The sequence below is a fragment of the Carassius auratus genome, chromosome 6 (genome assembly GCF_003368295.1).
Source record: "Carassius auratus strain Wakin chromosome 6, ASM336829v1, whole genome shotgun sequence".
Classification (NCBI taxonomy): Eukaryota; Metazoa; Chordata; class Actinopteri; order Cypriniformes; family Cyprinidae; genus Carassius; species Carassius auratus.
This window is the reverse complement of record NC_039248.1, coordinates 17,433,239-17,455,968: the sequence shown is the minus strand read 5'-3', so window position 1 is coordinate 17,455,968 and position 22,730 is coordinate 17,433,239. Positions and strand designations below refer to the sequence as shown.

General features: G+C 36.1%; 1 protein-coding gene across 11 annotated transcripts in view; it reads right to left on the bottom strand.

Annotated features, from left to right (window-relative positions):
- kif1aa (kinesin family member 1Aa) overlaps positions 1-21,660 on the bottom strand; it is a 56,473-nt gene extending 34,813 nt beyond the window's left edge. For 4 of the 11 annotated variants that reach the window (XM_026263903.1, XM_026263914.1, XM_026263907.1 and 1 more), the window contains exons 1-14: positions 21,336-21,660; positions 18,740-18,923; positions 7,897-7,970; positions 7,318-7,497; positions 6,925-6,993; positions 6,513-6,691; positions 5,314-5,425; positions 5,029-5,106; positions 4,650-4,715; positions 4,520-4,537; positions 4,165-4,243; positions 4,003-4,081; positions 3,473-3,615; positions 2,367-2,405 (exon numbers count right to left, since the gene is read on the bottom strand). In XM_026263903.1, coding sequence (XP_026119688.1) covers positions 2,367-2,405; positions 3,473-3,615; positions 4,003-4,081; positions 4,165-4,243; positions 4,520-4,537; positions 4,650-4,715; positions 5,029-5,106; positions 5,314-5,425; positions 6,513-6,691; positions 6,925-6,993; positions 7,318-7,497; positions 7,897-7,970; positions 18,740-18,845 — 1,222 coding nt within the window. In that variant the 5' untranslated portion in view covers positions 18,846-18,923; positions 21,336-21,660. The remainder of the gene's footprint in view (positions 1-2,366; positions 2,406-3,472; positions 3,616-4,002; positions 4,082-4,164; positions 4,244-4,519; positions 4,538-4,649; positions 4,716-5,028; positions 5,107-5,313; positions 5,426-6,512; positions 6,692-6,924; positions 6,994-7,317; positions 7,498-7,896; positions 7,971-18,739; positions 18,924-21,335) is intronic. The other 7 variants (XM_026263926.1, XM_026263931.1, XM_026263938.1 and 4 more) reach the window with 3 other exon arrangements.
- Between the last annotated feature and the right edge of the window lie 1,070 nt (positions 21,661-22,730).

Genomic DNA, 22,730 nt, shown 5'->3' with positions numbered 1-22,730 from the left:
CATACGAAATGTAACATGGGATATAATAGCTAAATAAACGTATATTCTACAGAGAGTTTGGCTTTGTAATTTCTCTATAACCTTCGCACACTAACATCTCTTAGCTCTGACAGTGCTGCTATGGCAACAGAGCGCTTAAGCTGTGCTACTACACTCCTAAGAGAGCTACAAGGCAAGTATCTTGGGTAAAACGTGAGAAGACGTGGCTCCTGGTGACGGATGACTAAACACAAAAGATGGAGACTGAGGATTCTATGCATATAGCAGCTGATATGAAAGGATTACATAATGCACATTAAAGAAAGGCACTTCTGCTTATATTTTCTGCTTAAGGCAGTGCTCTGTGCCAAAGCATGCAAGGCTTAAGATTAACTAAGCTTTTTCGCCTCTCAACATCATGAATCTGTGTTAGAATAATGACTGCATCACGCACACAGCAAATGGGATCAAAGAGGAACTTAAATGTTTTTCACCACTGGCCAGTGACAGTGCAAATAACCAATCTTGTTTTAGCAAAGGCTATTTACACAATGCTTCACACAATATTACACAGACAGTTCATCCATGATACAAATAGAATAGAATTTCTGTTCATTCTTTGTACTCAATGATGTCATTGTTAACTAAGACTGAAAATAAATAACAAAATATTAAAAAAATATTAAAATAACTAACAAAATTAATTAAAAATATAAGTTCATTACTCTTAAATACAGCTGAAGTTAAATTTAATTGAAATTTAGCAATTTTAAGTAAAAATATTACAGTACTAAGTACTCAAATTACTAATAACTGTTTTGGCCATACAATTTTGAAAATCACATAACAAAAATCACTGAAACCTGAAAAATATCACCTAAAAATTAAATTGACAATATAACAACAACTAATTCAAAATATCAATAAATAATATAATAGTATTTAAATAACACTAAAATGCTATTGGTGCAAACAAGATATATATATATTTTTCTTTATTTTAATTTGATCTGCTGTAAATAGCATCTACCATCTCTTACACATGTAAATAGATGCTGCCATTCTGAAAATAATTATCTTGGTTTGGACAAACTGGGCATGATTGTATTCCATCTTCATCTACTAGCAAAACCCTGAGGAAAGACATGCTATATCAAGTCCATTTCACAAAGTTTTACTTTCATCAAGTAACAGAAAAAAAAAAGAATTAATTTCGCAACATCTAAATTAACTGTAATTTAATTAATCTAACTAAATCATGATATGACAACAGAACTAATTTTTAAGGCAAAAATGGTTCCTTGATGTAACAATTGCAGGTTTTTCAATGACATGTTTAGTGGAATTGAAGCTTTGAATGCGAGTTGTGTTACATAGGATATTAAGAAGCATTAGTTTTGATGTTTTGGCTGTTAATAAAGCTGCAGCTAGTAGCAAGTTTCAGAGCACACAAGCTGTCACTCAAACACACATCTATAAGCCCCTCCCACTGTGAAATACAAGCAGACAAGTCTTTCACCCATGTCTTTAACAACCGTAGTAGTGCATATTAAACTGAAGTGTGATTTTTTCATAGTGTCCCAGAAGTATTCAGACACAAGTCATACTTAAAAAAGAATGCATTTTCTTGCGTTAGATTACAAAAATCCACTATGTATTGTAAAGAAAAGTAGCACATTGCACATGCAGATGCCACTTCGTTTGATACATCGTCATCTAACTAATTAGGTAATATGACAGATAAGTGGATAGATGAGTGAGATCAATTAGTTCGTAAGTGTGACATAACATTGATCCTGCTCTGCATTAAGCCAAAAGAGAAACATAACAAAAAGAGAGGGTGAAAAGAGAGAGGAAACAAACAGCCCTGCAGCGCCAGACTAGATAAAGCAGCTTTCAGCTCAGAAATCACACTATAGCAACCAGGGTTAGAAAAAACAACAACCAAATAATCACAATATATCACCGTAATACCAAGTCCAAAAATGGCATTTTGGTAAGACTGTATGTTTGTCCATTACGAATGTATTTGGATAATATTTGGATTATTTATAATAATCCAAATATTAGATACTAAATAAATAGTAAATACAGAATTGTTGTTGTTTAATTTATATTCTGTGAATATATACAATGGTATAATTGTTACTGGCAGTTATAAAAGCTGGTTAATATATTAACAACTACAAAGAGAAATGACCACAAAATAGTTTGACAGCCTTTAACAGACAAACGTTTATGGCTTTCATGTGATAGGACTAGAAATGGTTCTGAAATTATTTTTCTCTCAAACCCTTGAATGGACTCTGAGGATGCAGAAATCTGCTTTATCTATAAAAACTGCAAAAGCATAGAAGAGAGAGTGAGATGTAGCCCAAGAAACACACATTTCAAACCAGCAAAATCTTCAACTGTCCCCCGAAACGCTGAGAGAGAACGACAAAGAAGGAACAAGAGTAAGAGGAATAAAAAAGCCATAAAATTTAACACAAGAGAAAGAGAGAAAGGAAAGTGAGACGAACTGTTTGACACAAAAAGACTAAGAGCTTAGAGGAAATTCTGAGTCTAATTTAGACTTTTCAAAGTCACTTGACACTGAATTGTACCAAACCCAGAGGGCTGGACTCCAGATCGTCTGTTCTAAGGAATTTCCCCGCTGGGATCACCATCGAGAGACGATAGGATGAGAAAAGAAACGAGTGATTAGAAGAAATAGAGTTAGGAGTGCACAGGGAAGAGTTGAGGACCCAGTGAATCAATGTGAGTGGTTTAAAGAGTGTTCATTTTAATGTGCGTGTGTGTGGTAACTTACAATTTATACTTAATTTTAACCATCCATGATTATACTGTATATGCAACTCTCTTCCATCTCTAAGAAAGACATAAGAGCTCTGTTCCAAAACCTTTCAAGCTGCTTGCTGCCTACTACCTACAGTACATACTGTAGGCAGCTGCCTAATAAAGCAGCACTGACTGTTATGGAATATCAAAAGTGACCAATTTTAAATACTTTATGCTGACAGCAAGTTTGCGTGGTGCACTAATAGTGCTCAACACTTAGACTCAAACTGATGTTAAAGTTTGATATTAGCATTTTGCTAAGCTAAAGGTTTTGGTTATGAGGTAAAATAAACAGTTGTCACACTGAATTCCTTCCATTGATACTTTTAATACTGAATGAACTATAACTAACATATATTTAATCACATTTGTATTTTTCGTCTACCCTTTTGGGTTAATTTTTTCCACAGTGTTTCACCTCTAAAGGCATATCTACATGCTTCCTTAAAAATATGGCCAAAAAGAGCTTAGAAGGCAGCCTAGTTTAGTTGCTTAGTTATCTCTAGGCAGCTTACTGGGATTTGGAACAGAAAAATAAAACATATGCACTAATGCATGTCTCAGTACCATAAAATAAAAGTGGTCTTAAACTGTCTGATGCAATACTTATGATGAGATAAAGGCAGAGCAGATAAAAAGCAAACACTCTTACTCTCGATGATGTCACCGAGGCCCTGGGCATAGAGGAGGTCCTTCAGACGGGACACCTCATCTTTCAGCTCCCGCACCAGACGGTTATTAGGATCTTCATTGATCACAGCATTACAACGGATCTGCTTAGCCCTGTCTGCATACCTGAATCACACACAAATTGGACTTGAGATGGTAAAGAAGAAAAACAAATGGTTATATATGAAGAAAAAAAAAATGCTTTAATAATGCTGCTTTCTATGGCTGTTACAGTAGATATATACACATAGTGTAATGAAAAAAGAAGATTTTAGACCGACACACACACACACACACTGATAGGTGCCCAGTTACTCTGCTCAGCAATATTACTGCACAGCAGCATCTTTGAAGGGCATTTCAAGTGGGAGGTGTGTGGAGAGGGAACAGGAACATTCTCATTATGTAACATACTGCTGAACTTGTCAGCTCATTATTTAGCTCATTACCAACCTCAGACAGAGAGAGAGAGAGAGAAATGATAGAACTGGAGTTTTTACTGAGGCAGAATACCTGAGAGTGCTGAGGGTTTCATCATAGTTGATGTCAGCAGGACTGAGAGCTGCCACCATTGCGGTGCGAGAGTTGCCACCTGAAGAGGTCAAAGGTCAAGTGCTTCAAGAGTGAGAATACATTCAAATATTGTTTGAGGTGACAGAACACCCTGATACATACCAAGGTTCTCTCTCAGTAGCCAGGTCAGTACAGAATCCCTGTAAGGAATAAAACTCTCTACTTTCTTCTTCTTTTTGTTCTGTGTGGGGAAAATAAAACAATATTATATTATATTATATTATATTATATTATATTATATTATATTATATTATATTATATTATATTATATTATATTATATTATATTATATTAATGAGATACGATATGATATGATATGATTCTTTGATAAATAGTGATTAATATATCAAAATTAATTATCAAAATTATTCAATTAAAAATTAAATAATAAAAAAAAAAAGAGTAGACAGACAGACAGACAGACAGATAGATATAAAAGTTGTTTCATGTTTTTATACCTTGTTTGAACCAGAATCCTGCAAAAATAAGTGATTGCAGATCATTAAACTGACACACATTCAACTTTTTATGCAGAAAATAATACATCTTCAAACATCCTCAAGGCTCAGAGCAAAACAAAACACTTACCACCTCAGCCAGAGCTGAAATGACTTTTCCCAGGGTAGTAAGTGATTTATTGATGTTTGCCCCTTCCTGGGATTGAAAGAGTAAATAGAAAATTTAATTACAATTCCAAACTCAAAAGATTACTGATGACAGAATGAAGTGGGGTACTGTCAAAATCCCAGTCTACGCTCTGTGCACTAATAGCAGGAAGTACAGGAAGTATGTAGAGAGAATTAGAGTACAAAGGAAGAAAGAGAAAGAGACATTAGTAGATGTTAGAGAAACAATGATGTGGAAGACCACAGAGATACTAAAGGAGTTAAATAGAGGGCATGAAAGGACAACAGACAACTGGGGATAAGAAGTGAATAAATACAGTATATATATATATATTAGTCACCTTGAGCCGTGTGCCTTTGGCTCCAGTGGAATCTGCTCTCTCACTGCCGGCTAAATCCACCAGACTGATTTTGCTGACCTGCCAGAGAAGTTCAGGATAGGTCAATAATGAACATGCTGAGAAATAATGGACAGGCCAATGTCACCTTTCACATTACCCATACATAGAAGAAAAAATAAACTATCAATGTCAAAAGTGTGAGAGACAAGTGGCCTAACCTTACGATCTAAACGGAGCTGTTTATTGTGACTGACAGGGTCTGTAATATGCAACAGCAGCACGTACCTTTTCTGAAGTGTTGTCTGTTTCGGAGTCATGGCGCTTCTGGGTGAAGATGATGTTGAAGACAGCGTGTGAACGGCTGCTGGTCTCATTCATGTTAGTGGCAGCTACTGTCCTGCATAACAGAATTTCTCCATTCAGAAACGTCATTAATATTGACTTCTCAGACTCTATACCACTTGAGGAAGTACTGTGTTTTAAGATTTTTCTCAAGTCTCTTTCAATCATAATATCATAGCATTTGCACTGACTTCTGCCTCTGTGATTCATCTGATCTTGGACTGAAATTGAATGACCAACAAAATGTTTCCCTGATGTATTTAAATCCAATCTTTAATAACAAAACAAAAACCTCCTAATTATTTATTCCATTAATGAGCTCCTGTCTGTTTTGCCACACATTAACTACAGAACAGGCTAAATGTATAGCATATAGTGCATTGGCAGTGGTGCATCTCAACACCTTGAGATTAAAGAACTGTTGACTGATGCTAAGCTGAGGAAATAGGTATGCACTAACATATTGTCTCCTGGAATTAAATGGTCCATTTGTTTCCATGATGATAAGCCTGAACAATAAGTAAATATTTGTTTTCCTCTCAATGTGGCCATGAAGACCTTGAAAAAACACATGTGACCAGGACCACTGGTCTACCCAACAAAAGGCTATTTTTGTTTATTTCTAGAAGCCAGAATATAATCGAAAAGAAAGCTTTTATTTGCATCATGACAGTCAAATCAGAAAATTTGGAATATTCATAAAATTCTCCCCAAAATCCCCCATTTATAATCATGTGTTTAATCTGAAATACCATTAAATACACTACCATTCAAAAATGTTAAAGGCTGATTTTTTTTTTAAGCATTCATATTTTTTTGTGACAAATTTTACAGGATTCTTTGATGAATAGAAAGTTCAAAAGAACTGTGCTTTAAAAAATAAAAAAATACATAAACTGTTAAATGTCTATACTGTCACTTGTAATTAGTTTAATGTGTTTTGGATTAATAAAATAATAATATATTTTTTCTATCAGACCCAAGTTTTTGAACAGTAATGTACATGAATAGTTTTTACTTGTTGGAAAATCATAATTACAGCAGTACAGACATGGCATGAACCCTTCATTACAATAGAATAGAATAGAATAGAATAGAATAGAATAGAATAGAATAGAATAGAATAGAATAGAATAGAATACCTAGCCTTATTCCCTGAGTCCATCAGGTCTTGAATGTCATTATATGATGTGACGGCGAGTTTCGACAGATCCTCTACATACGGACCCAGTAATGGGTGCTCTCGCACACGCAGATTTCCTTTGTTTTTTGGGTTCAGGAGATCTCGTACCCTTTCACAGTAAATCTCCATATAACTAACCTGAGAGGATGAAAATAATAGACCGTTAAAACCCAAAAAAAAAAAAACAATCTACTTGAGGATTAAACCTAAAAATGATATACAAATGACATGATTATTGATTTATTTTGACTAAATTGTAATTTATCATAATAGCTGTGATAACGGTACAGACTCAAACACACCCTACATATAAAAGCAGGTGCTTTGCAGTTAAGCTACACTCAGATCTGAAACAATCAAAAACATCTTACCTCCACAGAATAGGACATGTTGTTATCAGTATTGTTGTCATTAATCTTGGTAAAAAGGTCTTCACACAGCTGATGTTTAGAATTGAAGGGGGAAGAGGAAAGAGCGAGACATAATAAAGAGAGATTAGTAAGTGAATAATCATGTTCTTACTGTGTGTACTAGTCAGTTTGGTGTTTGACTTGTCATTTAATTTAGTTTAAACTGATCTTGTTCACACTGCCCCTGAATACATTATCATTTTCCTGTTTATACAGCAATGCCAATGTGACAGGAGAGACAATATTAGATGTACAAAAATGGGAATTTAGCAGCTGAACATTGCTTTATAAGTACTTCAATTGATATTTAGAAATGCTTATTTTTCATATTTGCTTATTTAGGCATCTGTTTACCAGTGGAATGATCCCCTGCTGGTCCTTTTCCTGTTTGCCCATCATGGTATAAGATTTACCGGCCCCAGTCTGGCCATATGCAAAAATACAAACGTTATAGCCCTCAAAGGCATGAAGTAACATTTCCTCTCCAATGTCTCTGAACACCTGCTGCTGGGAGGCATAGTTGGTATCTTCTGGCTGTGGATAGATGAAGAAAAATGGTAACACTTTAGTATAGGGTCCAATTCACACTAATAACTAGTTGCTTATTAGCATGTCTATTATTGACATATTGGCTGTTTATTAGTGCTTATAAAGTACATATAATGCATAACATCCATAATCCTACCCAATACCCTAAAATTAACAACTACCTTATAAACTATTAATAAGCAGCAAATAAGGAGTTAATTGAGGCAAAAGTCATAGTTAATGGTTAGTTAATAGTGAGAATTGGACCCTAAAATAAAGTGTGACCAGAAAAATATAAACTGCATGATCTTTGACCATTGAAGGGTAATTACTTCTATCATGTTTTGTGCATTGCACTGCAAGCAATGCTTATTTCGGATTCATTTCATTGAACCACTGACTTACTGTGGTATGTGACCAGTAGGAGTAATCAAAATTGAAGCTTTTGGTTTCTTTGGGTGCTTTGGGGTTGATGATGGCTGAAAGACAAGGAAAAGAATGGCAGAGAATGAATAAGGTTAATAAAACATGTTGGAGATCCTGAGTGGACATCTAATACTCTGTTGTCAGCCACTAAATGGCCGCCACACAGTCAATAAGTGCTGAGTCACTGTAGTTTGTCTAAGCGGGTCCATGCGGACGTGCTCTAAAACCCAGCTGCTCTCAGCAGTGCTCAGTGATAGTCAACAGAGAGAGGCAGGAATCACACCAGACAGAAATTATGTTCATTTTAAAATGAGAATGACCTTTTGCAGACATCGTCAGGAAGATTTGAGTCATCTGAACTTACATAGTTAAAGTAAACGCTAGTTAGGTGCATGAACTAGTATAAAATGAGCTTGTGTAATAGTCTCAGACAAACGTATGCTGCTCAAGAGCTGATGACATAAAACTAGAATATAATACTTAGAAATACTAAATTTTGAGCAATTTGCTGGATATGGATTGCCTGTGAAAAGTTTTCTGCTCCAGAGAATGTGAGAGATCAAGAGGAAAAGAAAAGAAAGCTAGAAATAATTACACACAGGTCAATGTTGAGATCCTATGTGTTACCCAGCAGTAGACATCGTTCACAAGTTTATATTTCATACAATCCTTGAGTGAGATCCAAGTAACATGTTTAGTTTACTGTCCATCATGGAGGACTCAAGCAGAAGACTCGACTCTAAACATCTCTCTGGACAATTTAATCAATAATTCATAATAAAGTAGAAGTGAATAAAATAAAGGTGGAGATGGACACATACCGGAAGTACTGTCACAGGAGTGAGGTGAGCGGCCCTTTAAATATTTAAATACAGTGATGTGATTGACAGGATTCAATGACTTGCTCTGCCTGAACTTCATTTAGATGCCCATTTTACCAACAAAGAGGTTCCTTTGCATGCACCATACGCCAAAAAAAAATAAAAATAATAAATAATAAATAATAATATTAATAATATATATATATATATATATATATATATATATATATATATATATATATATATATATATATATATATATATATATAAGCAGCACACAGTATGTAATTAACACAAACTAATACTCTGCACTTGAGAAAACTAGAACCTTCCCACTAAAAATCTGGATGAAGTGAATGCACAGCAAGAAAATCATTGCCAAAAACACATCGTATCATAGAGGAGACAATTTAACTGGACTTGGATCATGTGAAAACATGATGGATAATTGCACAATTTTCATCTACTTAGACAGCAAAATGTACCTGGATTTAAACTGTCTATAATCACTTCCTGGTGCTTATTAGTAGCTCAGAACATCATTATTCTGTCAATCTTACTCACAGCCAGCCCACACGCCACCACAGACGCTACAGTCAGGAGTCTGTCAGAACATACTGTCTCTGCTCTGAAATACATCTCAGCTGCCATATGGTGGGATGTGCAAGACCAGAAGCCAAAACCACATAAAAATAGCCCTTAAAGTAAACTCTTTTAAATATTCTTAACCAACCATGAAGCAAAAAGCCACAATAACCACGAAATGGGCATCTGAAGTACACATATTTTCAGTAAATGCTTGAGCAACCATTAGTGGACTGAGAAATTGAATTCAGTCAAGCAGTCATAAGGAAACACACACACACACACACACACAGAGGTATTTTTTACATGCACATAACTAACACAAACAGACAACAAACAAGCAATAAGATAAATGTGATGAATTACGTTTCCTTCAACAAACACAATGTGTTCTGACCTCAAAGAAGGGCGATTCAAGAATGACCTTCAGAAAGTCTCTAGGCTGAAAAAGATTTTCTGCACGAAGCAAACACTTATCTTGGTTCTCCAGGGACAGCTGGTCAATGAACAGAATGCATTTGATTCCACACTGTAGTTCATGATCTATGCGTTTCATTTTATACATGGTGCTATAAGATCTAAATAGGGACATTGTCTAAAGTGATCATAAGCTCAAAATCCTACACTAGTGAAAAATAGTGAAATATTTATTAACATATTTTTGTGTGTGTGACATTACTGCATCAACAGCTAATTTGGCCTAATTAATGATCCCATAAAATAGCTCTTATGCTATTAAATGGTTGGTACACCCCAAAGAAAATTTTTACTCACTGTTACAAATTGAAACACATACTCAGGCAAAACACATCAACTCACTGACTTAATGATCCATTAACAGATACATGATGAGGAAGATCATCTGTGAATGACTTGATTTTGAAACAAATTTCATTAAAACAAATGGATTTATAGTCTCAAAAAGCCAAGGTTGCAGAATGCTAGGTGCTGTCTAATGATTAATTGCGATTAATCACATCCAAAATAAAAGTTTGTGCTTACAGTAATATATTTGTGCTGTGTGTGCTGTATATATTTATTATGTATATATAAATATACACACATGCATGTACAGGTATACATTACCTGCATATATCTATGAAAAAACATGTATATAAAAAATGTACAGCATATAATATAAATTTGAATACATATACATATTTTTAAAATATATATATATTTGTGTGTGTATTTACATAATAAATCTACACAGTACACAAATAAATAAAAAAAAAACAAAAAAAAAAAACAGATATGAGCACTTCTCTCAATAGCCCAGAAATCTCACGGGAAATCGCTTCTGAACTTCATAGATGCAGCACCACAGCTTCAGAGTTCAGATACAACATTAAACATATTTATGAGTCTTTCTCTTTCTCACACTCTCACTCACACACACAGAGCTGCCAAGGAACAGAAGGACATGTCATTGCATAATCCCTCCTGTAAATCCCTGTTCTACTTTTCATCTATTTCATTTAAGCAAAGCTTGAAAAACCCTGAATAAAATGAATTTATCTGCTAACTAAAGCACACATAGTACAACTGACCTCCAAAAATTATTACATGCAATTCATCTAATAAACCAAATGTCCTCTAAAAACAGCCTAAAATCTCCTAATTATTTGGTTTTCCCATTCATCTCTCATCTAGCTCCAGTTTGAACCATCTAAACACATTTGAGCATGTGAATCTGAATGGCACATACATTAAGCAACATCCTGCAGCCATGTTTTACAACGCAGGAAGCCCAATTCTAAAATGGCTAGCTACATTTAAAGAGTTGGAGTGAAATAATTCATTCACTCGTGTCCATTAAAGGGACAGACACTTTTACCCCATCTATACATCTGTGTTTAACTGTCCCTATAGGGCAGTCCAGTGCTGGCTGTACATCAGAGTATATGAGTTATAATAATAGCACTGCATAGCCCAAGGGATATCATGCATCATCGGTATAGAAGCACTACCATGTTACATCTACTCTTGTTGCAAGTTGTAAAATAGTGTTTGTATGAGCATGTTTGCTAAATAGTCTGCCGTCTGAAGAAGCTGTTACATTTAAAAATGAACTTCTGTTTTTAATTATCAATAGATGTCAAAATAAAATCAGTTAAATAAGTTAATCTACCAGAAATAACTTTTTTAATATTTACTATAGAAATTAAACATTTTTTAAGGTTAAAAGGGGGCATATGATGTTGCTAAAAATAACATTATTTTGTGTATTTGGTGTAATGAAATTTGTTTATGCAGTTTAAGGTAAAAAAAAAATATATATATATATATATATTCTCTTCCAAATGCTGCACATTATAGTTGCTCCTCTATGCCCCGCCTCTCTGAAAAGTGTCAATTTTTACAAAGCTCATTGTTCTGAAAAGCGAGGTGTGCTCTGATTGGACAGCTATCCAGTGCGTTGTGATTGGCCGAATACCTCAAGCGTGTGACGGAAATGTTAAGCATCTACCCTAGTCTGTGTTGTAGTTTTGCGGTCCAATGAGACAAAACCAATAAAACCTATTGCGAACAAGGCATTTGTTTCATATAGTGGGAATATAATTACTGATTATAATGACTTATACTGTCTTTTTATGCGTTGCATATTGTGCCGTGTAAACATAAAACCATGTTGTGATTGGAGAAACAACAAACAACAAGCACTACTCCACACTGCTCAAAACTCACGTTTGAATCATCGGTGGCAAATTCTTTAAAATGAAAACGTACTTACAGGCTGTGAGTCAGAAGCGCCAGACTGTCCTTGCAAGTTGGAGCTGCAACACTTTACAAAACAGCCTTTGTATGTAGACACCATTGTAGGCTATTTTCCCAGGTTCAAGAAGCAGTCCTCCGTGAAATGCGCTGCACACATATGAATATTTGTGTTGAAGTGTTGTAAATACAACTTAACCTCTGATTTCTAGTTGTGTCCTCTTTTGGATGGCCAAACAAAGTAGTGTTGCTTTCACAAGGAAACACACAGCGTCTCCACAACATGGCGGCGGTGGCAACAATACTACAGCAAAAGTCAAAGTTATGCCTTCTTTCTTTGCGTCAACATTTGGCCTGTATGCAAGCAAATCTTCCCACACAGTGACATAGACATGGGGGCGTTTTTAAACGAGGTATTTTAGGGAGGCGTGCCTGAGTCGTAACTTTTATTACGAATATCTCTTTGGGTTTGAGGCTTTATTCTTTGCAACTTTAGGGATCTTATCTATGCACAAACAACTTATGTGGACTATGAAATGAACAATGCACAACAATTTATTTATTTATTTGTATGTTGGTTGGGTTAGAAGGAGTAGGCCTACACGCAGTTTTTTATCAAATAAAAATGTAATCATATGTGTGCATGTTTGTACATGTCTGTGATACACAAAAAAATATTCTTAATACTTTTTTTATGCAAGAGTGTTCAACATTAGACATTAAGCTGAACAAATGGCAGTTATGTGACAGTAGCTTTATGGTAGCTTTGATTGTAAGTGTTCTGTTGCTAGGAGCCTAGCAGGTCACATTCTGGAAACTGTGATGGCTTTAGAGTCCACTAACCCATCAAACCAATCAGTGCTAATGATGCTAACCTTGAGATGCCACTGCTTGAATTATTCATAGCAGTCAGGGTGTCTGGTTTCATGCTCCTGATCTGTTATATTCCAGCATGAAGTAGGTTGTTAAAACACTTTTAATATATTAAGAGGTCAGTTATCAGTCAATAATGTTCTTAACACTGTGAATACAAAAAACCTCTTTCCTCTCCTCTCATCCTCTCTCCTTTCCTCTGCTCTCAATAATGACTATGATTCACATCCAGCCTTCTTAGCAACGGTTACATCAGCATCCTGACTGTAGCGGTAAATGCACAAACCTAATAACGAGGAGGATTTTTAATCACTTTTAATGCCCAGAGGAGGACATGGCGACTGCTGATGTGTGTGTGAGTGCAGTGAGATGGAGATTTTGGGCTGGCGGGTTTTAAAGGTCCCCTGAAGTGCCTTGAAACAAGCAGCATTATTCTAAGTGGTGATGTAATTTCAACTGAAACAGGAAGATAGGGCGGGACATATCGAGCAGCCCTGCCCCTTTTTAAAAATAGCCAATTAGCGTTTTGGATATATCTGCTCGGGCCAGAGCCGTTGAGCTTGGTAAAGCCGCATTTGACAGCAACAGTCTAATAGATTACCCCTAGATTCAATATGAAAACAAAATAGCGGTCATAATCATGCTGAGACTGTGTAGTTGTAAAAGTCTTTAATAAATGCCCACACGTGCATATGATCTGCTCTGTGCAATCCCATCTCTGGACCAGAGCCAAAGCCCGGATGTGCGATGCCGCGGTTCGCGTGAAACAACGCGAAACCAGACCTCATTTGCACCAATGGAAAGCATATTTACACTGTCTGAATCGTTTCCTATCACCTACATTGTGCACTAAGAGCCATTCAGGAAATACTACACTGTGAACAAGTGACTGATCTCATGTGCTTCAGCATCTATATTTATAGTGCAGGAGACGGGCTCTTTGGGTTCTCGAGAGCATTTGATTGGTCAAAAGATTTGATGAGAAGATGAAGTAAGAGATGACATAAAAAAAATCGTTTTTGAAAAAAAAAAAACAGTTTTGGTGGAAGTTTTTTCATGGGGAGTTGAATAGATGAAATTTCCCATTATAGCCAAACTCTCCATTTTTCCATTACAGCCTGATGATTATGCATCAGATTAAACTGATCAGACTAATCTTAATGAAAATGCCAAAAGGAGCTTAAGACTACTTCACCAAAATTCATTAAGAATAATTTCAAGAGAGGTATGGTCTGGTATCTACCACACTGTAGTTTAAAATGGCTTCACCAGGGGCGTCGGACTGGGGGTAAAACCAGTACTGATTACCAGGGCCCCAAAGGAAGAGAGGGCCCTTGAAAAGTCTGGAATATATATTTTCAAGGGGGGGGGGATTAGGACTGACTATGCATAGGGCCCCTGGGCTTCACACTCATAGTTTTGTTTTCTGAGACAAATTTCTGGCAAAATTATAAAATATTTATATTTTCCTAGAGAAAATCAGTAGTCCTTGATCAATTAGAGTGACATGCCAACTGATAGCTTTTATTTTGTTGATTATAAATTATTTCAGGCTTTTTTGGGGGGGGGGAAACTGTAGTTTTTGATTAATTATTGTGGCATGCTCATGGTTGTTTTGCTTTGTGTTTTGTTTTTCATTTAGTTTTTCTTAACGTTTGGCTTCATTTTTATTTTTCTTTGCATTTTGTTTCCTTTTGTATTACTTTGCGTTTTACTTGGTTTTATTGTTCTTTGCATTTTGTTTTGTTTTTCTTTGAGTTTCTTTTAGTTTAGTTTAGTTGATTGTGAAATATTTTTCTTGCTGTAAGAAATTAAAGCAGTCATGCCGTTCAGCTGCTCCTCAGTGCTGTCAACAGGATGATTGGGAACAATGTCTTTCCTCAAATACTGTACATTCTGAAATAAAAGATCATTGATGTTACACAGTGTACCATGCCTTTTACCCAAGATCTCACTGGGAAGAAATCACAAGTAACATCCATAGAAGACCATAAAAATGGCACAGCGTTAGCTTAATCAAAGCTCTGGATTCTGTTGAAAACTGAAGACTTCATTTCCACACACACCTGTCTCAGTCAATAAAGAGAAGGGAATTCTGGGAGTGATGTGATCAGGGGAGCATCATTTAGCACTTTGATCAACATGGCAATCGGATTCTCTTAAACTCTTAGCGAAAGTCTCTCCTTTTTCATAATCACACAGTTTCATCAAATGGATAATTTGGTATCTCTTCTAAATGGACATATACCACATGCATAATTACCACAGTATCACTGAGAAGATCACACAGAATTTACAGCAGCACTGAAACCAATGAAATCCCATGTCAGTAAAGCCTTTTTGCTGTTAGAAACCATTAGACAGAATCTTACATTAGTTTTCTCGCAGGGACCAGAGCTAAAATCTTCTGTGGCTTGGTAATGAGACAATTTCCAGCGAATAGGAAACTCTTTTATAAGAACTTAAAGGCCTGTGTGAGCAGCCCAGTGGTGCCTCGGTGATAGCAGGGTGGCTTAAACCAGTCAGAGCTGTCAATCACTCAGCTTTCCACCATTCTACGGCTTTGTGGGAACACGGCTATTGACCCATCTCAAGCTGGCAGCGGTTACAAAGCAGCCAGCGTGTAGCACAAAAGACTCTCTCTGGGCTCAGACTCCCACTAACAACCAGTTATTTACACCCTCAGATTGAGACTGGGACTGGCTTCTTTCCAAATTACTGCTGACTAGAAAGGCTCTTTCATGACATCATCGACCCTCTTGCCTTACACCAAGTCTACTTTTCAAAGGACAGTAATCTAGAAAACAATTCAGAAAGATGTTTGCATGTGTGTTTGTGCATATTAGAACAGTTTTAGCTTCTGCAATACTAGTAAAGTGCCATATAAAATGCATTCAAAAAACACATACCTCCACATAAACAACAAAAGAAGGTCAAACATGTTAAGTAATGGAATGTTTCTCACATTAGATTCTGAATAGATCTCTAGTGTTGCGCCACTCCACTGGGCCTTTATACGGATTGGCTTAAGCAGCCTGGCGATTGTGGTGAGGGCTTTGAAAGGATGTCTTTGAGTGGACTCTGAATAGACACAGGCAAGCCACACAGGCTGTCTGTGCAGGTAATCTTGCATTTCAAATGAATGCTATGCTTTAGGATGGCTTACATCATTGCTGTGCTGAGGCAATATGCCAGGTTAGAGGCTTAGACGATGGAAAACAGATGAAACAGCTGTTATTATTAAGAATCCAATTTAAAAAACAAGGATTTGAAAGGTAATTATTCAAAAAAACTAGCACACACCATGAAAAAAAAAAAAACTTGAAACAGATACTGAAGAATGACCCTCACTTATAAGAAAGTTAATGGAGATAATATAATCTGGCAAACTGTAATGTACTCATTAAATGTATACAATTTTCAAGATTATTTAAAATGTTTAGCAATGCTAATTAGAGTTGTTTTAATCAGCCACTGCCAGCTGTGCATCTGAATGTACCTCAAATGTTCAAACTTTGCAGTGCGTCAGGAATGTGTTAATATCTGCAAGTATGCCAGAATAATTCTGTAAATGATTTGAGTAATGTTTAATATTTTTTGCACAAAAGGAATTTCAATTTCATATGCAAAAAAATGTCAAATAGACCAGCTGGGACTTATTAGCATTCACAGACGTAGGTTTACACACATATTTGTATGTTTGGATATGTGCTGAAACATACAAATGATTATGCATACTGCATAATGACAATTTTAATTCTACAGTGCCCTTGTTACACTTATTATTTATTACTTACTACAGTGATAACAAGAAATGTAGTATAATTACAAGAAACTAATCATAAACCAAACCCTAACCTAAGCACATGTAAATCAATATTACTCGTATTTCATTAAATAATTACACCGTATCAAGGACATTCTTGCTCTTTCTATATGCATGTCAGTGTGTGCCTACATTATAAAAATGCAGTGACAATTTTAGTAACAATATACTATTATATAGATATTTTTCCATTACTGTTTGAGTTAATGGCAGATTTGATTTTAAACATATTGTTGGAGCTGTGACATTCATCTAAAGATCTGACAGAAGGCTGACTTGCACAATCCATTAACAATGACAGTAAGTGTTTCTACTGCTTTTGATGGCTCATTTCTCTATTTTTCAAGGTTCACAGTCTTCGTTACCCATTAAAACAAAAGAACTGAGTGTGTTAGGCTTTTATCCTCACTGTTATCAGTCTAGAGCAATGTCATATTTCCATTAAGCACCACTAGTTCGGTGCCCTTACAACAAAAGTATCTTGTGCAACATGGTTTACAGATTTGCCAGTCCCGATGCATCTCCTTCGTAAAACCCTTGGCTTAACCTTCACAACAATACCATGGTGTAATATTACATCTGCCATCATCAGGACAGTTTTGTACGTGCACTTTGTTTTACAAACAGACAAAGGTATAACAAATGGCACACTGCTTTTTAGTAAAGTTTCTTTTGACCCGTTCTAGTTTTTGACTCAATATTTGATGAAAATATCAACGCTATCAAAAACTACCTCAGGTACAAAGACGACGGTGGACACAATGTTTTTCTCAAGCAACACAAGGTGGAAGGGAGGAAGCTAAATTAGGCCAAACTCTAAATATTTCACAAGCTCTCATCCATTATTAACCAATGGCTGCGCCCAGCCAGGCAGATTAGAAATCAAATCTCTCTCTCCAGTCTTTCAGTTCCCTCCATTCTTCGAGCACATTCACATGTTTAGAACCAAGAAATCTTCTGCTGCATGATGACACTGTCTAAAAAAATAAAAAAATAAATAAAACTGCACTATCCTTATTCCAATGTAAAAAAATATTCAACATATGTTTACAGCACACTTTAGGATAAAAAGGAAAAAATAATAACAAAGTAGTGACCAGGGCAAGTTTAATAACTTTTTTTCTTAAAATTTTTTTCTACACTTTCTTTTTTGACTACAAAAACAATTTCTGTCCAGGAAAAGGGTTCATTAAACACTCACTGACCTTTTGGTGAAATCCAGTAGGACATGTTTTCAAGCTATAGCCTATCAACCTTAAACCATAATATAGTTATATATCTACCTTCATGGGCTAGTTGACCCCTGGCTCTGTACATGCCAGTGTGGTTTTATTATTCTCATTGGTTTACCCAACAACAAAATATGCAACAAAAGACCATGCAAGTGCACACACACACACACTCAAACATATCTTCGACCTCATCTAACCATTTAAGATGCCCTGATTTTATGTTCCTTTACAACACAACATCCTTGACCGAGAAGATGATGTCTCTTCATTAGTTCCTTTGAAATTGACCACTCACCCTACCAGCTAATCAACTGGTTGTTTAGTGTCACAAACAGCTAACCAACATCGATCACTAACAAATACAGCTGTAGTGCATGTTGGCATTGCTGCTTGTCAGTTCATTGCAGCATCCCTCTATTTTTTTCTCTGCTTTTATAACTCTCAGTTTCTGTAGCCACATTAGAATAATGGCTGACGATGAAATGAATGTCGGATCTAATTTACTGGTGAGATTGTTCTCCCCAGTTCACTGATCAGTTAACAATTATCCCACATCGTCTCAAAAAGACTGCCCTTATGAAATCCGTGCAGATGAGGTCAAAAACTCAAACAGGGCCAATAAAAACACAACACACGCCTGCAAAAACAACATGAAGACACACAGTAAAAGTCATGCTCTGTAAACTGGAGTGTTTTGAGTATTCTTAGTGATTTAACAGCTGGATGTTCCGGATGGAAGCATCGGGGCTCAGGTGCAGTTGGGTACTTACTGGTTGTGTTTCCTGACATCTGGATGATGCACTTGGAATCTTTACTCATCTCACGAGAGTTGAAGGGACGGACTCTCACCGCCACTTTCACCGAGGCCCCTGCCATGGTGCCTCTGCGTGTGTGTGTGTGTGTGTGTGTGTGTGCTGAAAGCACTGCTTTAAATGTCCAGATCACTGCTCACACCTGCAAAGAGAGAAATGACACCGATTTCATCAAACATAAAACTGGAAGATCTAAATCTTTATCTATTACATCATATTTAAATATAATATAACATAAAAATTATTGGATTACTATTACTATTGTTATTGTATTTCCGTTTATGTTATTACAGTTATGTTATTAAATATATACATTATATTAGCTATGAAAAGCTGCTTACTAATTGACTGGAGACATACTGATCAATGCACAAAATATTATTGTACAATAAATTTACAGTAAAATCTATATTCCTTCATCTATGTGCAGCACTTCTGAAAAAAGAGAGGATATTACTCGTTTAGCAGCTCCATTACTATATAGCAGCAGAGAGATATTGATTTAGACTTTCCCAATTGGAAATTAAATTACACCTACTTTCGGGAAGGCTGTAAATCTTAGCTGCCTATCACCATAGCAACTATGAGTATGATTTATGTTGTATCTATAAAGAAATGACATGGTGGGATGACAGGCTGACAAGCAAAAACACGATTTCAGTGGTGACTTACGATGAGGTTAAATGATAAAATCTAAAAATGTTCAATATTTCGATGTTCAGATCAGACAGGAAGAATGTGTTTATATGACCTCACCGTAAAAGGATCATGCACGGTCAGCTGCAGATCTAGAGTGATACTCAGCCCGGCAGCAACAAAAGAACTGCACGGCTGGCTAAATGTCAGTATGCTCCCTATTATAATAACAGATAACAGAGCTGGCTGCCACAAACTCTGAGTCCAGCTCAGACTGCTGGTCGGACCAAAATGAAGGTCCAATTAATGTGTCATGCAGGGAAGATTCATGACCTTTAAGCCTTAATCTCATTTTCAACGAGTTCTGCTTCTGTTTATAAGTGTGTTTGCTACAGACTGACTAACTAAGAGCTTTATTTGAATAAACGTAAAAGAGCTCATATAGTGATCTCATGTGAGCTGCATTATGCGTTGTTTCAATTAGACTAACATCACGCTGAGTCACGTTCTGGTGTGACGGAGTGGGTTCAGTCCTTCGTTTGCATGATTCTCAAAAAGAAGTCAGTTTACAAAGAAAGTCAGAAAGCTGCCGGTTTTAGTGCTGTTGATTTGATGAAGAGAAACTATAAAATTGGTTTTATAATACTTGTATTGTGTCTAGCATGTTGATTAATGAACCTATTCATGTCCATTCTAAACAATTTCTGATTAACCTAATTAAATATTATTATGTAACAAAAAATGTGGTACTTCATGTGGTAATATATTAGTTAAACTGGTTTGATTCAAGATTGAAAATATTACGTAACAAGCCTTTCCTAATTGTTACACCAATAACAGTATTTTTAAGAGTCAGATCAAGTAGAAAAAAAAGAGATCAAGTAACCTTAAAAGGGTAGTAAAACAAACAAAGAGATATTTTGAAGAAACAAACAGTGGCTGGTGGCCATTAATTTCCATTGCATTTTCCCTACTATGGAAGCCAATGGCTACCAGCAACTGTAAGGTTACCAACATTCTTCAAAACATCTTCTTACACACACACACACACACACACACAAGAAAGGATTCGTACAGATTTAGAAGTACATGAGGGTAAATGATGATAAAATTTTCATTTTTGGGTGAATTTCGCCTTTAATGCACTGCTTTTCTTGATCTGACCTTTTAAAATGACCGTCACTGGTGTAACAATTAAGACTTGTTAAAACATAGTTTTGACTTGAATATTACCAGTTAGTTTATACATTATCACATGAAATGAATCCATTTGGGTGAGTAAATGATGAACTGTAATCTTTGGGTGAATATGCTTTTAAGGTTATATTTTACAGTGTAAATCATAAAATTCATAATGTATTTTTTTTGTCACCAGTCACTGTGCTTTTAAGTGTCAACAAATCTATATAAATTGTTCATTTGTGTGACATCATACGCAGGATATAGTGCTTTTAAAGCACAGTGGGAATCATACGCAATTTCATATGCGTGTTGCCAGTACTCACTATATTTTCCCAACTCGCTGCCATATTAATGAAAAGAAGAAAAAAAAAAATAGAAATGACCATTCTTTATCTGTTCTCTGGTAAATTCTGGAATCGTGATTCATAAGCGCTTTCCTGATGACATTACTACGTGGCTGCAAGCCTGAGACGATGAATGACAGTGCATTTATCTCACCGCACTTAGAGATATGTACACAAGGACATCTATGATGAACAACATCTGTTCCAATACTCAATAAAATAAAATAAAACACTTCTCTGTCATAATAATAATGTCTGGATTTGTTGACAGGCTCTAAATGGCCGCACCCCACAGCAGTCCCACCCTGGTGACCCAACACCAAATAAACAGACAGAGCCTCATTAATACTGCATTGTCCTCTAGAACATGCCAACAATGGAAAAACTCTTACCTTTACAATGCTGATCCTCTGATGCTCTCAGCTATTGACAGATCAGCTCCCACTACTGCCTCTCGTGCTGGCTTCTCTAATTCTCTTTTTTTTTTCAGCTCTTCCTCTGATATGCTGAAAACAGTCTGCTTTTCTCTCTGTTTAACAGAGGATCCTTTATTTGTTCCAGCGAGGTCGTAGCTGGATGCCCGGTAAGGCCTGCTTGTATGGATCAAGGCTTCTTAGTGGAGAGATCTTTGAGTGCCCTGTAATGTAGAAGCCAAAATGGTTCTGCTAGCTGCCTCGAGCGGTGGTGCTGAGACTGACTGAGCCAGTGACATCATCACTGAGGACAGCAGTAGCATCAATGCAGTAGAGAGGAAGAGAGCGAGAGGGGGAGGAGAGAAGGGTGGGGGGGGTGAGGGGGAAGGGGATTAGATTCTCCACGGAGTACGACACACACACACACACACACTCACGCACAAACATGGCTCTACATGACATGAGATTCAGCGGCTAATGCTGGACTGCATGTGTGTGGTATGTTAAAAGAAACAAAGTATAATGTACAGTAGTATGGTTTTTAAGACAAAATCATATTTAATATTTAGAAGAATTCACCTGAAAACCCTTTTTAGTATATGCATTTTCTGAAGTCAGGAAGAGAATAAGAAACTAAAAGAAAATGACACCAGATTAAAAAAGAATTATGAAAATAATGTATCACATGAATGTATCTTCATGAAACACGCATTACAGAATGAAATTAGTCTATGCTGGGTTTTGTAACGGCTATAAAGATAGAAGGTTCAAATAAAAATTTAAAAAGGGCTAAAAAAACAGATGATGATGATGATTACATCGACTTCTAAGCTTTAACATTCCATCAGTGGTTATGCTAAAGTTAATTTCTTAAGGTAAAAATTTTGTCTTAAATTCTTGATAATAACAAAATCTTAATTTTTATGCAAGTTTGGGGGTAATTGAAAGACAATTTTATTATTACTACATCGACTTCTAAGCCTTGGCATTCCATCCATTTTCATAATGTACAATTTGATTATGGTTATTAATACTCATTATTTATACCTTTTCTTATGGTTAAAATTTTGTCTTAAAGGGACAATAAGTAACTTTTTAGGTATTTTATTATCTAAAATCAATATTTTTATTCATAAATATGCCCTCAATGGTGTACAAATACCTATGCCAATGTTTAAACTAATCCTCGTAAATGAAGAATTTATTATCTTTATATACATGGGACGGTAGGTCAACGGAGGCTTCCATGTAGTTCCGCCATCTTGCAAAACTATAATAGCAGAGAGGGACAAAAAGTACTAAGCCAACGCGTTTCCACAACGCGTTTTCGGTCAGAGCCAGAAACGCAGGTGCAGAGCAGTGAGAGGCGCTTGA